This window comes from Notothenia rossii (assembly GCF_949606895.1).
Source record: "Notothenia rossii genome assembly, chromosome: 10".
Lineage (NCBI taxonomy): Eukaryota > Metazoa > Chordata > Actinopteri > Perciformes > Nototheniidae > Notothenia > Notothenia rossii.
Genome location: NC_136908.1, coordinates 14,569,301 through 14,584,001, shown reverse-complemented (window position 1 = coordinate 14,584,001; position 14,701 = coordinate 14,569,301). Strand labels below are relative to the sequence as shown.

Genomic DNA, 14,701 nt, shown 5'->3' with positions numbered 1-14,701 from the left:
CTCTCAATATAGTGCCTCGAGCGAATATGTGGGGTGCTGTTATGACGAGGGGGAAAGTACACGATGTAATGGTTGAGATATATAAGTAACACATTTCTGTGAAAACATCTGTCAAGAATTCAGAGTTTCCCACTGATAGCAGTCACTTCAGGCTGTTAAAGTCCATCTTAAATAACAAGGTTACAGACAAGAGAGGTTGACTCTGTATTACATAAGTCATCCTGAGATGTAAATTATTAAACAGAGGAGTGGACCACATAAAAACATTAAAGTAATAAAACTGAACCAACATTTTGTAACAAAGTCTGTTTTATTTTCTCTCATAAATAACACTGAACAAGCATTGTACAGCGATAAATATCAATATTTATACACTGTAAAATTCTCTGTATTACAAAATACAGTATATGTGTAATGCACTTGATACAGATGGGAAGTATTGCATTTCATAGCACCGAACGAGACCCTAAACGTGACCTTTGAGTTAATGACATCACACTGTACTCCTCTTAACAGTCCAGTTACATCCCAGGTGCAGGTCTGCGTGGGTGTTTATGAAATATACTTCCCTTAGGAATCAGTTGTTGCATAACTATATCTAAGTTAAGTAGAAACCACCTAAGAGGAACGCCTTCACTGCTCATTTTCCCACAATCTCAAGTTTTCAAAATCTCAATGAACTTGTGGCTGATCAAGTTTCATCGATTAGATTTTTGCATTTAACGTGGTATAACGTTGACTTCATTGACTCACATTTTGTTTGGAGGGTGGGGTCACTGCTAGAACTCAAAATAATTTCTATGCCGTTAAAAAAAATGAATGGTGACTAGATTTGATAAAATCTTGCAGCCATAAAATTAACTAATCTCTCTACCTAACCGTTCATTTCAAGTAAGAAACTGGAAAACGTGTCTAAATTGGATTTAGAAGATTTTAATAACGAGAGGTCTGATCTCTGAACATCAATGAGGGATCGGTATGTTTCGGGACTCAAGTTTTTCTGTGTCTCTTTCACTCAAGTGGCAGCAGAAATATCTGTCGGAGGCAGCGGGAGGCAACAGGCAGGTTGAACACTGAAACAATAACCTGTAATATTTATATTCAGCCTTACAGAGGACCATGGCTCGACTAACAACTCTAAAGCAGTTTTTGTTCCCTCATGTTCACGAGTCAGTCTTCAACATCCGTAGTAAACAGCTCTTCTCAACACTTGGCAACAGATCTCATGATTTATATCACATTGTTTTTGCTTTCAAACATTATTGCTAAATTCAGACAGCAAGGGGCCCTTTCAATCAACACTGAGCATGACAATAACTCTACAGCTTTGAAGAGGACTGACAGCATGGAATGTGTAGGGCGAACATTAAATCTGGCTTTGAAGAAAGAAAAACAAACTTTAGTACAAAAAATGAAAAACTAAAATGTGTGCCAGCATTACAAATACACAGAGATGAAGATTTCATATAGGAGCCCTTATTATTCCTCAACCAGACTTTGTCTGAGGAGCAGCATCACAATAATTCATGTAAAAATAAAAAACATTATCACATTCATCACTTAGTGTCCGTGTTGTGTTTGATTGTCGGCTTCTGAGACACATCAGCTTCAACTTTTGAGCAACCAAACCCCTTCCAACTGTATCTGTATGAAAATAATGTACATCTGTTTAGTGGACTGTGCAAGAGAACCTACAGAATGAGAGCTTTGTCGTATTATAAAGAACCGGTCCATAATTAACATTAAGTAATCAAATACTGTCCGTCAGAAGTCACATATAGCCTCAGTGTCATGATAAGCTTTACCTAATGATGGCACATACAAAATAACAGCTTCTCTATCTCATCTAGCTTACACACATAGAATCTAAGTAAAACCTTAAATAAACTCAGCTCTGTGTTATGTTGATGCTTAGAGCATTTCTGATTAGTTTGGTTTCAGCACTGAAATACCACATTCATGCCATTTAAATCACCGCTTGTTGATGTATTGCACAGAATTGTCAAAACAACTATCTTAAACACAAATTATATAATAATCCTAATGGATAATCTCACAGCCAAAGATGTATAACGAAAAAACAAATGTAAAACCTAATTGAAAATGAATATAAACATTAACAGGAAAGCTTGACATCTCGGTCCGGGCGCAGTGTAGCAGAACGTGTGTCTGTGCTACCGAGGAGCTGATGATCACTTCAACCTTCCTGGCAGAAACATTCCTGAGTTTCGTGCTGTGAAATCTGCTCTGCTCCCCAGCTGCTCTTATCAAAAAAACTGCAGAAGCGCCAAAACCATGTCCGGGTAGGCAAGGCGGATTCAGCTAATGTGGTAGGAAGCCAGCAGAAATCACAAAGTAGTTCTCGCTGAGAGCTCCCCCCTCTCTCCGTAGTCCAAAAATAAGACACTTAAAAAAGGAACTGGACTAAAAAGCCAAATTTTCTTTTACAAAAGTAATAAGGCCCTTATTATTTGTACCGTGAATTAGCACTGGATGCAGATCATAAATAGCTTGAGTCAAATAAAAACGGATGAAGTGAAAGGTGCATAGGTTGGCATTTCTTTGACACTGAAATGGAAATTCCTTGGTTCTCTAGAAAGCTCCAGATTGCACATTCATGGTGTTAGCAGGCAGTTAATGCCTAGAGTTATTGTTTGTACGGACTCACTCATTTAGCCACCTCTTAAATCTCTAAATATCATCATTTCATTGACAACTCCTATAACAAAGTAAACTAAGTTAATAGGTTGAGAAGTGCCTTAAAAAAAAGAAAGAAAAAAAAAATCTAACAAGATGTGTAGCATCTTCCATCAGCACCGTTTCTTAAAGGGTGCGTGGTCTACACATCTAAAACATCGTACCGACTAAGGATGTACGCTTTCAGGGTTTTTCTCCATAGTGTTGCCAGAACAAGATTTTGGAAATTATAAACCCCCCGAAAACATTTCAGACACCGTCTAAACATAGAGGGGCTCTGAAGTCTTACAATTCAGCGACTGAGTGGTAGGTCACACCACGTTGATGCAGTTTCCGCTGCCGGCCGCCGCTCTCTTGCTGCAGTAGGTGAAGCCGCTGTGATTGGTGGACGAGCCGTTCATGTGCGACGATTTCAGCTCCATCTGGCAGGCGGCGATGGCGGCGTTGAGCTCTACCTGCGCCCGGTGCACCACGTAGAACATCAGGCCGATGCTGATGACGATCTGCAGAGGAAAACACGGAGGAAAGTCAGGGTTTTTGTTTGACACACACATAACATCTGTACATGACAATACATCAGACTCAATAGCTCCGACTCATATTCACAAAAATTGCAGGCGAAAGTTGAAAGGGTGTCATAAAGTAATGCAGTTGTTGTTTTCCATGAACTGGTTTGGAGCAAATGATTGGTTAACAGGGTAGTTTCTTTCATGTATGCTAGTGATGCTAGTAAAGCCAACGCATGGCTGTAATCCACCAGTTAACGGGAAAAGTAGACGGTTCAAACACAATTCCTTGGTTTTTAAGACATGTATGAGGTCTCTGGGAATTTGTTTCAATTGGATAAGTTACATTTTTGTATTCATGTCAGCAGGTTAGTTTCATGCTTTCTCAAACAACTGATAAAAAATGTCTGCGCAGGAGAGAAAGTGATATGGAGTTTTGTCATTTGGGTATAGCTCTTCTTAGAAAATACTTCGAAATGCACTTAACAGTGATGCAAACACAGGTATGGTGAAAAAAGAGAGAACTATTCGAAGCAGGAAAAAAACAGCCTAATATACCATCTGACAATGACAGATTTTTCTTTTTGGATATTTTACAAATCACTCCCCTTTCAAACTCTATTCTTGTTATTTTTAACAACTTTTTTTTGTTACTGTCATATAGTATTTTATACCTGTTAATAATTGAGTCTCTAATGTCTCATTAATAACTATAATGATCATATCAAGGTGTGCCTTAACCTCACTGAGCTGAGGTTATTTGAGCCTCTCAGGAGAGAGCTCTCTTCCACCTGGTTGTAGAAAAGCTCTTTAAATTCGTTAGCCTAGCTAGCTAACCAGATGCTAATAACAGATCGCCACTGTGCTTACAACTAAAGACACAGCCTCGCAAACACTGCGGCATGTGTATGGCTCCTTATGGGTACTGCAATATTTGAAGAGCTGGAGCACCTTCCGTTACACCTTCCAGACGAGACATAACCACGTGAAGACCTATGGTGAAGACACGTTACGCTCGTGTTGTGTTCAATGAACCTGTCCATGGCCAGGAAAAACAGGCACTCGCTTGTTTAATTATTTTGCGATCGAGATTTCTCAATACGTGAATGAAACAAGGTTTGTTTGATTATTCATTAGACAATTATACCTTTTCTTGACAAGAGTTAGCAATAGTAGACATCTTAACACCGGAGAAACGTGAAGCCTAAGACCGTAAGAACAGTCAGAGATAATCTGGTTTCCCACCACCAGGGTTCAAGCTTCCTCCTGATTAAGGCCAGTTGTCGATTAGGAGCAACAGCTTTTAGTTCTGCAGGAGAACCTGACGCCTACTTGATGTTAAACTGACCCTTGGCCTTGACCTCTGCTAATGTGTCAAAACTGCACCTACCCATAATGCCGTAGCACCGAGGATATAAAGAAGCTCAACAGCTGTTGGGAGGCGTGGTGAGAGACTCAAATGACCTTTGACTGAGCTGAACAGAAGTAGGGGCATTTTTAGCATTACTACACAAGGCTTGGAATTAGCACTCTAGACGGTTATGTAACTGAAGACTTAGGGGAGGGGGAAATGTCGAGGCTCGTTTGTCCTAGGATACGGTTTGACATGCTGAGTAAGATGTCTGTTTTAAATACAAGGAAGGGGGAAAAAAGTACCAAGCAAACGTGTGCCTCAATGATGTGGGTCAAAGCAGGACAAGTTTAAAAACAGACTTTTAAAAACCAGACTTGTTGAGATTTGTATCTTCAATTCAAAAAGGAAGAGAAAAATGCCTTTTCCATGCTTCCTCGGCGAGCGAAGATTCAAAATAAAACACAATAAAGCAAATGGTGGCCATGGAGACGCTCATAAAAAAAAGGTACCTTTCAGGTTTACTGTGCTTATTCCTCTTGTGAAGGGCTCATTGAATGGGTAGAATATGATCTCAAACCAGGTAAAAAATGTATTTCTCCCTCAAAAATGACCCAAAGCACATGGCAGGGGTTTGTTCAAAATCTAAATAACTTTAGTCAATTATACATTTAAATTGATCAACATGGTTTGACTGCTATAGGTTGTAAGGGTGTGTAAGACCACGTGTAACAGCAAAACTATTTCAAAAACATCTAACTGTATATGCAAGTTAGGAATATATTACACAAGTTGTTTGACACTGAGAGGCATGTGCGAACGGTAATGTTTGTAAATGTAAAGATAAACAATGTAAAGATAAACAGAGAGAGAGTTTGATAAAGGCTTCCTTTGTGACCGGCAGCTGACCTGCAGGCTGAAGACGAAGTACCCGCTGACGCTCTGCTCAGCGATCACGTCCTCCATGGTGCGGAGCGTGGTGCCCAGGTACGAGTTGAGAAGCTGAGTGGGCAACAGACCCACAGAGGAGGCCACCAGGTAATTTGGCAAGGACACATCTGTGATCTAAAGAAAAGAGGAATATGTTATAAAGACCTTCTAATAAGAGAACAAAGCACAGTGGAACACATCTGCTGTAGTACTACAATGCCGTTGTTCAACAGCCCCTATTGTGCTGAATTAAGACTAGGGTTAAGGTCTAATCGTTGTAGTGGTCCTACGCGTTCCATTGTTAAATCTGTTTATATTTCAAATAAATCAAATAACACAAGATACAAATATTTAAGAACCTAAACTTATAATTCAAAGAGCGAGGCTAAATACCTCACTCAACATTTCAGTTTGCCAACAAAGGTTCGGACATTTAAAGTTAAGTAAAAACTGGAACCAGGTTAAAGACAGGGTCAGTAATACTTTGACAAGAATATGTGTAATATCCCGATGAGAAATAAACAAAATGTTTACCACTATAATGTCATTTTGGAGAGTAGCTGCAAAAATTGTAATTTTGAGCCTAAAAAATAGTCTTCATGATCCCTGTGCCATCTTGTAAATATACTTTGAACATATCACACGTGCAGCTCAGTGTCTCATTTCATATCGCAGTCCCTCCACCAAGAAATAAACATGGGTCTCCTTTGCCATCACCCTTGATCAAATGATGACATCAGCAGCTAAGTGAGGATGCGACCTTGGCACTGTGCACCGTGGCTGATAGCAGCATGTTCCTGAAAGACACTGCCTGGTTCAAACTACAAGGAGGTACAATTAAGTGTTGCCTCCTTTTGATACATCCTAAACCCACTCATCCTACACACTGATAAGAGTCTGGCTTACACTTTATAGGAAAAATGCGTTATGAAAACCTGGCCAAAACCAGACCATATTATCAAGTTTTTATCCTGACTTGGTAGTTGTGCAGTTTGTCCTCCACATAATCATGTAAAAGGCTTTTCTCCTTGAAAGACAAGCAGTGATGTGTCCACACCATTTGTCAACACGTTCAAAATGCCTTCAGCTGATCTCTGAGATATGACATGTGAGCCTGTGAGAGCAGGAGAAGAATGCACTCTCTTTCTCTCAGCTATCATCCCTGAGTTGTAAAGCAACTGTCCTCAGAAGTCTTCCCACCGAGGCATGTAGCGTATGCAGCTGTCTTATACGACCAGGGAAGGGCTGGTCGGTATTTTTATAACTGCGCAGAGAATTCCCACTGAACCTCCCACTCGCTTCTGCAAGCCCGTGTATCAAGATAAATGGCAAATTCAAGTGAAAAAACACCCCATCCTCGGCTTGACCTGATTTATTCAGAACAGCAAAGCAGATCCTAGTTTGTGCTCGTAAACAAAAACAAGAGTAGTGTATCTCGACTGCATAGTAAATGTAGGATTGCTTCTGTAATGCGCTTTTAATTTGTATCTGGACATGCGCAGGGTTTACCCTTTAAAGTGCAGGGTGAGGAACAGTGTGTAAGTACTGGCTGCACAAACCCGTCTGCCCTGTAGTGAGGGTCCTGTAAAACACACGAGGAAATTACTAATTCATCGGTTCATGAGCCCTTTATGACAGCAGGATGGACCCAGGCCAGCGAGCAGGGATTTCATGTAATAAAATGCACACGCCGACTTGAATATGCCCGCTTTGTGCACAAAGGATTCTCAATTTTTTTCCTTAGCCGTCCCAATGTTTTGCTAACTACTGCATTCTTGGTGTGGTTTTAGGTTACCCGCTATAATGTAGCACCGTCCACTTCAGCAGAAAGAGGCAGAGGGCACGGTGAAATGCAGCCTCATCCAAAGAAAATGCTTACCAAGGGCAGAGCAGACAACACATAACTCCACAGTGGGGTCCATAAAGTACATCACCACGGGCAGCTTGACCTTTTATTGTGGAGAATAAGATAATAAAGATTCATTATCAGCCAGGCTTCATAATGAACGACAAGGTATGATGAATTGCAAGGTATAGAGTTAGGAGAGCTGGGTTTGAACTCCCTGAAGGCAGGAGGCCAAAAGGAAGAGAGGAGGCAGCAGACTATGGGACTCAGCTCATTAGCCTGCTCCTCTGCTCCTGGCAGCAGCAGCAGCTCAACCCCCAGGTGAGAGGCTCTGCTCCGACCTTCAGAGCTCGACTATGAGGTTCGTGCGAGGAGTTGACAACTTCATTTTCTCCAGTCCCACCAACCTTGAATGAAGGTTTACTTCTAATAATAATGATCATATTTACTCTTGTTTTAGCTCCTGTTTAAGTCTCTACCGACTCCTGAGACTTATAAACGAGCAATGATATAGACAATGAGGGCGGTGAGAGTACATAGTTGTGTCTGGACAGCTAAACAATGGGCTGAAACTTGGTTTGGAAACTAGATTAATCACGTTGCCCCTTGATATATGGAAATCAAGACGTTATGTGATTTTAAAGCAATATTAGCCATCCAAATCAACTCAGGCCAAATATTAGGCCAAGATGTAGGGTCAATAATAAAAAGAAAAACTAAAATGATTTGATACAATGGCCAAGTATTTTATTGCACTGTTATAGGTCATTCTAAAAGGGTTAAGTTGGTTAACCTGGCCCTTTATGTGTTCGAACCTGTAAAGCTGAAAGCATTCTCAAAAGTCAAAAACAGAGAAGCTGCATTTCCAAATGCAAACAGCTGTCATAAATTGAAACTATCCAAAGGAAATATGACAAATGCAAACTGGCATACAACCAAATATGACCCAGTTCTGAGCAGTTGAGGTTGAGCCATTTGAAAGCCAACGTCCTTTTTCATTAGGTGATTGTTTGCTGGCTTTTGTAGTTAAAAAACAACTCAGAGCAAAAGCAGCATTTCACTGTTCTGTCAATTAGCCAGCCTTTTAAATTTCACCCCAGGAAACTGATTGTGGAGCACCAATAATTCCAGTGACAGTGGCAGCAGCTGGGCAACTCAGTGTAAACAGTCTGTCCCTTTCATCTCATTTTCACCTCTGCAGAATGAAACAGCGAGTTAAAGGCTGTGACAACTGTTAAAGCTAAAGCCATGATCCTTGCACGAGTGACACATCACAACCTTTGGACACAGAGTAATGTACACACCCAGGAGGCCAAGAGTATGAATCAACAACGAACAGAAGCCGTTTAAGTAAGTCATGCAAAAGACAACCGTGAAAACAGAAGAACTGTATATGTAGTGCTGGACTATGACAGAGGAATCAGTCATCTTTAGCATCACAAAGAGTCTCACGTTCAGCCCGAAGCTTAAACTCAACCCTGAATTTCATTCCCAGCTGTACAGTATGTTGAAGACATTCTCTCTCATTTTCAAAAGCACTCACAGGGTCAGGCCCTGACTCATTGCAAATCAATCGCAGTCTTCTAGCATTTATAGCGTCAAAATGGACCAAAGATGGGCGAATAAAGCTCTGCAACATTTGAGATATTTTGAATGAATTGCATAGTGAGTGTTTATTTTAGGCTGGTTGCGAGTGCGAAATATAGAGCGGTCAAAGGCCAAAGCCAAATACCAAATCTCCTGAGATATGTCCAAGTAAATCAGTATCACAGAACGCTAACTGGTTTTTGCAACATGCAATTACTGTGCTTGTGAATCTCACTTACGTCATCTTATTTCCCTTTTCCTGCCTCAGGCCTGAGCATCAACTCCTGAACGCTCTCAGCTAGAAATGCCTTTAAAAGCTCTTTGGATCCACGCCTGGATATTTGTGCTGCTGCTTGTTTCTGCCTTCAACAATAATTGTATTCTCTCCTCCCCATATATTTGACCAATAATAAAGTGCAATATTCAAAACAACAGAAATGTTACTAATGCTCTCAAATAGAATCTATGAAATACGATGACATTGAACGCATTTTATCCCCACTTCTTACTGGGATGTTAAATATTTTAAACAGTGCTTTTTGCTTTTGAAATGTGATGTCTAAGTAAAGATGAATTCCAATATAGCCTGAATTAACTGAACTTTTTTACATATTTATTTTTAATGCAAGTTATATCTCTGTATTTATAAAAGTAATGCATTGAATGAGACTCAATTATAAAAGCCTGATTTTTTAAAGCAGAAAATATGTGTTTGCATAGGTATTGATGAAATAGCCAACAAACTGACTCTGAAAACTATCTTAAGATGGAGAATATTTCATCCTAGACGGAGCTTTGTTCGGTCAGAATGTTTGTTTGTGTCTCAATGTACGAAGAAGGCATTTCAAAACTCAACAGGCTACCACTTAAAACACATTCCCTATTTTTAAAACCGGATACCATTTTGCTGTTATTGCAGCTCCAGGACATTGAAGTTTCAACCTTTTGAAGCCTTTCAATTTTAATATTTAAAAAATACCATGTGAATATTCTTTTAGAACACAAATGTAACACCACTCAATCGGAAAATGTGGGACTTGTGAAAGGGCTGCAACTAATGGTTATTTCCGTTATTGATTATTCTGATTAGATTTTTTCTACATGAATAGATAACGTGTTTGTTCTATTTCTGTAAATATTGACAAATGTCCTTCCTGGTTTTTCAAAGTCCAAGGTGTCTTAATTTGTCTAAAAAAAAAAATGCAGTTTAATTTGATAGAAAAGTAGCCAATGGATTATATTCTGATGTTTAACCAATCGATTATTCGACTAATGGTTGCAGCTCAACTTGTGAGAGATATGATATAATCTGGTGCTAGACAGTGATAAGAGCTTTTTAGCAGCAGTATAGCTTGAAATACTCTACAGAGCCAGGCCTGAAAAGCTACATAACATCAAGTTCGCCCGCAGGTCAGGATTCTTCATTAATCATTCAATTAACACTGGCATAACATTTTTCAGTTTGCATGACCTCCCAGCTGACGTCCTACTACACAGTCACACATCCCTCAAGGCTTTTTTTCATTTGGATGTATCAATGAGTTGACTGAGAAGGGTAATCAGCGAGTATAAATTATTCATGCCATGTATGAAGGTCAAGGGCTTCAGGTTAAACGTGGGAGTGCAGGTGAAAGCAATATCCTGGAACTGCTTAGCGCTATAATGTAGACCACATTGCCGAGACAAATGGCTGAGGATGTATACTTACAGGAAAACAAAGATGTCCATGGTTTTGTCAACATTATCATCATCATCAGATCATTATTTAATTCGGGAAAAAAGCATTGCTCCAAATATGAAAACCAAAAGTAAGACTTAAAAATTGTATATTGATAGTTCAGTCCTTAGGCTACAATATAATCCATTTAATAGGAACGGTTTTTTCTTCTACAAGAAAAATCCGTCTTGATTCTCTGAAGATTTCCCTTATATTTATTTCCTACTTGACTGTAACCTCTTGAATATTAAATGAACAGGTCATCTACTATGTCCAAAATTCATCAGAACTAAAATGATGAAATTCTACATACTCCCGGTCTCTTACTTGACGCTATTTTCTGTGCGGTTGTGATTTCCCTAGTGTGGTAGGTTGGTCCAGCAAAAAAGAAAATGATTTATTTCTAAAAATCTAAAAGGTCACAGGTTTGTTTCTCATGACTGCAAGTAATTGTTGAACCGTCCTCTAGTGGTTAATGAGTTTGCCTCTTTGCTGGTGCATTGCTGTGACCTTTCTGCTCAAATCCATATGAGTTTACTATTAATCGATAGGGTTGAATTAGACCATTAAAGGCACCACCTTGTTTCACTGTTTCTGCCATTTTATAGACAGAACAGTTCATCAAGAAAAAAGCAAAGTTAAAGGTCCCCTATTATACAGTTTTTCATTACTTCATTATAGGTCTCAGATATATACAAATCTTGTCTCTGAAGTGTTTGGCTCCAAACACCAAACAGATCATGCATTGCAGCATCCCATAATCCCCTCGGTTTCAGCCCCGTTTCAAAAGTGCTGATTCTCTGTCTGTTACTTTAGATGAAAATAAGGAGCCACTCCCCACGCCCCTCTGTGAGATATTCTGTTAAAAAATAACTCAATGGTGCTCTAGGAGGATATTCAGGTGATAAGGTGGGGGGGGGGGGGGGGGGGGGGGGGTTACCTTGGTTGGTGATTGGCTAATGGTCACACAAGACAAAAAACCTTTATGACATCATCAAGTGGCCGAAAGCTGATCAGCTCATTTCCAGACTGGTTTTCATATAAATGGATCAGGACAAAAAGTGAGCAATTTTTTTTTTCCTGAAACCTTCAGAACCTGTTTACACATAGGGGACACATTCTTGTGTATAACAGACATGAAAAAGTGGACTTTGCATAATAGGTGAACTTTAAGAAATACAAAAATAAAATTGTTTGGTTGGATCTCTGTTAGTAATGCAGTAATTCATACTCACCGAGAAAACTGCATTTTGGAGCCCAAATGGTATTGGGGTGAGTCTTGCTAAGGCCACAACTTTGAGTCCACTTCCTCCCTCCACCACTCGTATGACAGCACTGAGCTGTTCACTGTTCCCAACTTTGTTCAGCACCCAGTCAGTCAATAGTCGTTTGCACACCAGGTGTGCCATGAAAGTACCTATTAAAACTCCCACCATAACAAGTCCCATGCCCAGCACAAAGCCGTAGAGGTAGCCAGCTGCAACATTAAGAACAATATACCCCCATCCACAAGGGAAAGACACGATAATCAAACCAACTATAAACAGCAAGGCTCCGACGAGGCTGTCCAAGCTCTCCACCCAGAGCAGGAGGTCCTTGAGGTATTGGCGAACCAGTGCAACTGAGGAGAAGCACACAGCAGTCAGGACGCAGGCCAGCAGGGCACTCTTGAAGCAAAAGGTGGTGATACAGCATGGGTGTCTGAACTCTCCACTGTTGCTGAAGGTCGATCCCCCTGAGTCACAGATAACCTCAGGGTCTCCATCTGACTTTCCAATGCTGGCCCCTGTCTCATCGAAGGCGCTGCATATCAGTATGTCAATTTTGTCACAGTCATCTGTGGCAGTCCTCTGCAGCCAGCGGTTCAGCTGAATCTCTGCCTTGCCCACTGCATGCTTGACAAGCTTGGTGAAAAGCTGCACAGTCGTGGACCCTGACATTGACATGTTGGCCCTCAAATAAGCTCTGGGGACCAGCAGCAAGGCTCACACAGCTGTGACGTTTGAGATTTCCAGACAGTCTTTACATCCAGGGCAAGTCCATGTCTAGAGTTATCAATGTGTTGAGCTTCAACAGAGGAAAGGGTCTATAAGCATTTAGAAGTGGTAACCCTTTGCATGCAGTGAGACATACACATGAAATCCGTCACTCTCCTTGGCCATTTGATGAATTGTCCAATTTAACAATGTTTATCTTGGGTACACTAGCTGGGCAACGTGCCAGTCCAGTGATTTAAAAGCGCCAGTTTTGTAGTCTCGGTGTGAAACCCTCGCCATATTCAGAGTTGTTCTCGGCTCAGGACAGCCGAATGAATGGACGGAGGGAGCTGTCAGTTCAGGAAAACTGAGAGTGAAAAAAAACTCTTCCTTAGACTGAGATGAACAGAAGCGAAATATTGCGAGATCATCAACTTTTAAGACTCCACCACCATTGCCGTCCAGCTAACGTTAAGGAGTTAGCATTAATCACAGCACGGCTAACTTACTGCTGGCCGTTAGCTAACTAGCTCACTGCCTGAACAAAGTCCACCGTTGCATCTCAGGGACTAAACCACCGTCGCTGGCCTCCTCATATGCTGCTTCTCTCGGACAACAGAGCGACAAACAAGCCGCAGACACCGGATAAAGAAATACAGTTATCTCTTTCTCTGTTTGCTGGCTGTTGTTGTTTCTCCGGTCGCCTTCCTTCTTCCACAGTGGATAGAAACTGCTGCTGTTGACGCGGTTATAAAGCTTTTCATACCGACCACTGTTTGTGTCCCAGAATGCCAAGTGACCCTCTATGTCCACGTGACCGACCGTTTGACGTTCTCATCCAATCAGAGCGCTACTGCTGTCATCGCGAGATTTATTTTACGGGGTTCCACGACAAATTGTGTTTGTTTTGGATCAATTATCAATTATGGATGGGGTAGTTTGATGGTGGAGCTTGGGTTTATTGTAACGGCTTTATTTGAGCTTCTTTTGTTTGGTTGTTGAATACGTTATAATCTATAGGCTGCTCGTAATATTCCTCTAAATGATGTACGTTTAAAGAAGCATACAACAGAATTATTAATAATTTGGATGTAAACTACTCCACCAGAAAGTTGCATCAATATAATTTAGTTCCTTTAACAAATATTAAGGAATTAATCCACAACGGACAAAAGTAGAAACACTCCCTCTGTATTTGTTTGGTATAATTTATATATTGATATACTGAGATAAAAGTGTTAAAGTTACCAGAGGTGTGTCTCAAAATATTGCAATGCTGTTATTCAAGTAATGCGGTTACTGTTGGGGAAAACATTTCTGCTATTATGGAATACATAAAAGGACAACTCATGTCTTTGGGACTTTGCCTTACTTTTTGGCACAACCCTAATCTATCAGTGCTGCTGTTAGATACTCAAACATATTCAAAATACAATTCATGTGATAGCTCATCACTTTCTCACCAGTGAAAAATGGACTACTTGTATACGTACAATTAAGTATACACACCAGCACATTTGCAAAACAAAAAAACAAATACATCATCATTACATTTTATTAATAATTTCGTCTGTCAGACACTGCTATCATATGCGTTTCCACTAACAACTACCATTATTATTTAGATTAAATTATTATCGATTATCAATAAGGTAGCAGTGGTGGAAGATATTTAGATTGTTTGCTTATGTAGGCTTTAAAAATAACACAACATACAACTTCACTAAAGACACAAATCAGCCTTCAAATAAATGAGTACAATGTTCCTTTAAAATGTAGTAAAGTAACAAAAAGTGCAAAAAACGAAACAAAGTTCATTCTTTTTAAAATTGTAGGCTATAGGAGCAGTTCATGAATATATTTGTACAATGTTTTACATATAGACAATATATGGTCATCAATTATTAACAGAAATCATATCACATACAAAATTGAATTCTACTTGATCAATTTAGAACAATAAATGTGTAGCAGAGTTTGCATTCATATTCTCCTGTATTTCTGAGAGCATACAGTAAAGTATTAGCCTGGGGGTTATCTCCCTGCTTGGTATGCTCATCATAAATTCATAATGGGGAGTGGAGCAGACAA

At 40.0% G+C, this 14,701-nt stretch overlaps 1 protein-coding gene across 1 annotated transcript; it reads right to left on the bottom strand.

The window, feature by feature from the left end:
* Positions 1-291: 291 nt before the first annotated feature.
* Positions 292-13,410, bottom strand: tmem64 (transmembrane protein 64). The gene is made up of 3 exons (XM_079653795.1): positions 11,870-13,410; positions 5,464-5,619; positions 292-3,200 (listed from the first exon to the last, which is right to left on the bottom strand). The coding sequence occupies exons 1-3, from the start codon at positions 12,578-12,580 to the stop codon at positions 3,009-3,011; spliced, it is 1,059 nt and encodes a 352-aa protein (XP_079509921.1). The 5' UTR covers positions 12,581-13,410; the 3' UTR covers positions 292-3,008.
* Positions 13,411-14,701: the final 1,291 nt, after the last annotated feature.

Excerpts from the sequence above, each read along its gene's own strand:
- tmem64 (XM_079653795.1), bottom strand. The coding sequence starts at position 12,580 with ATGTCAATGTCAGGGTCCACGACTGTGCAGCTTTTCACCAAGCTTGTC. Across the intron at positions 5,620-11,869 it reads TCCAAAATGCAGTTTTCTCG|ATCACAGATGTGTCCTTGCC; the intron begins GTGAGTATGAAT and ends TCTTTTCTTTAG. Across the intron at positions 3,201-5,463 it reads ACTTCGTCTTCAGCCTGCAG|ATCGTCATCAGCATCGGCCT; the intron begins GTCAGCTGCCGG and ends TTTCCTCTGCAG.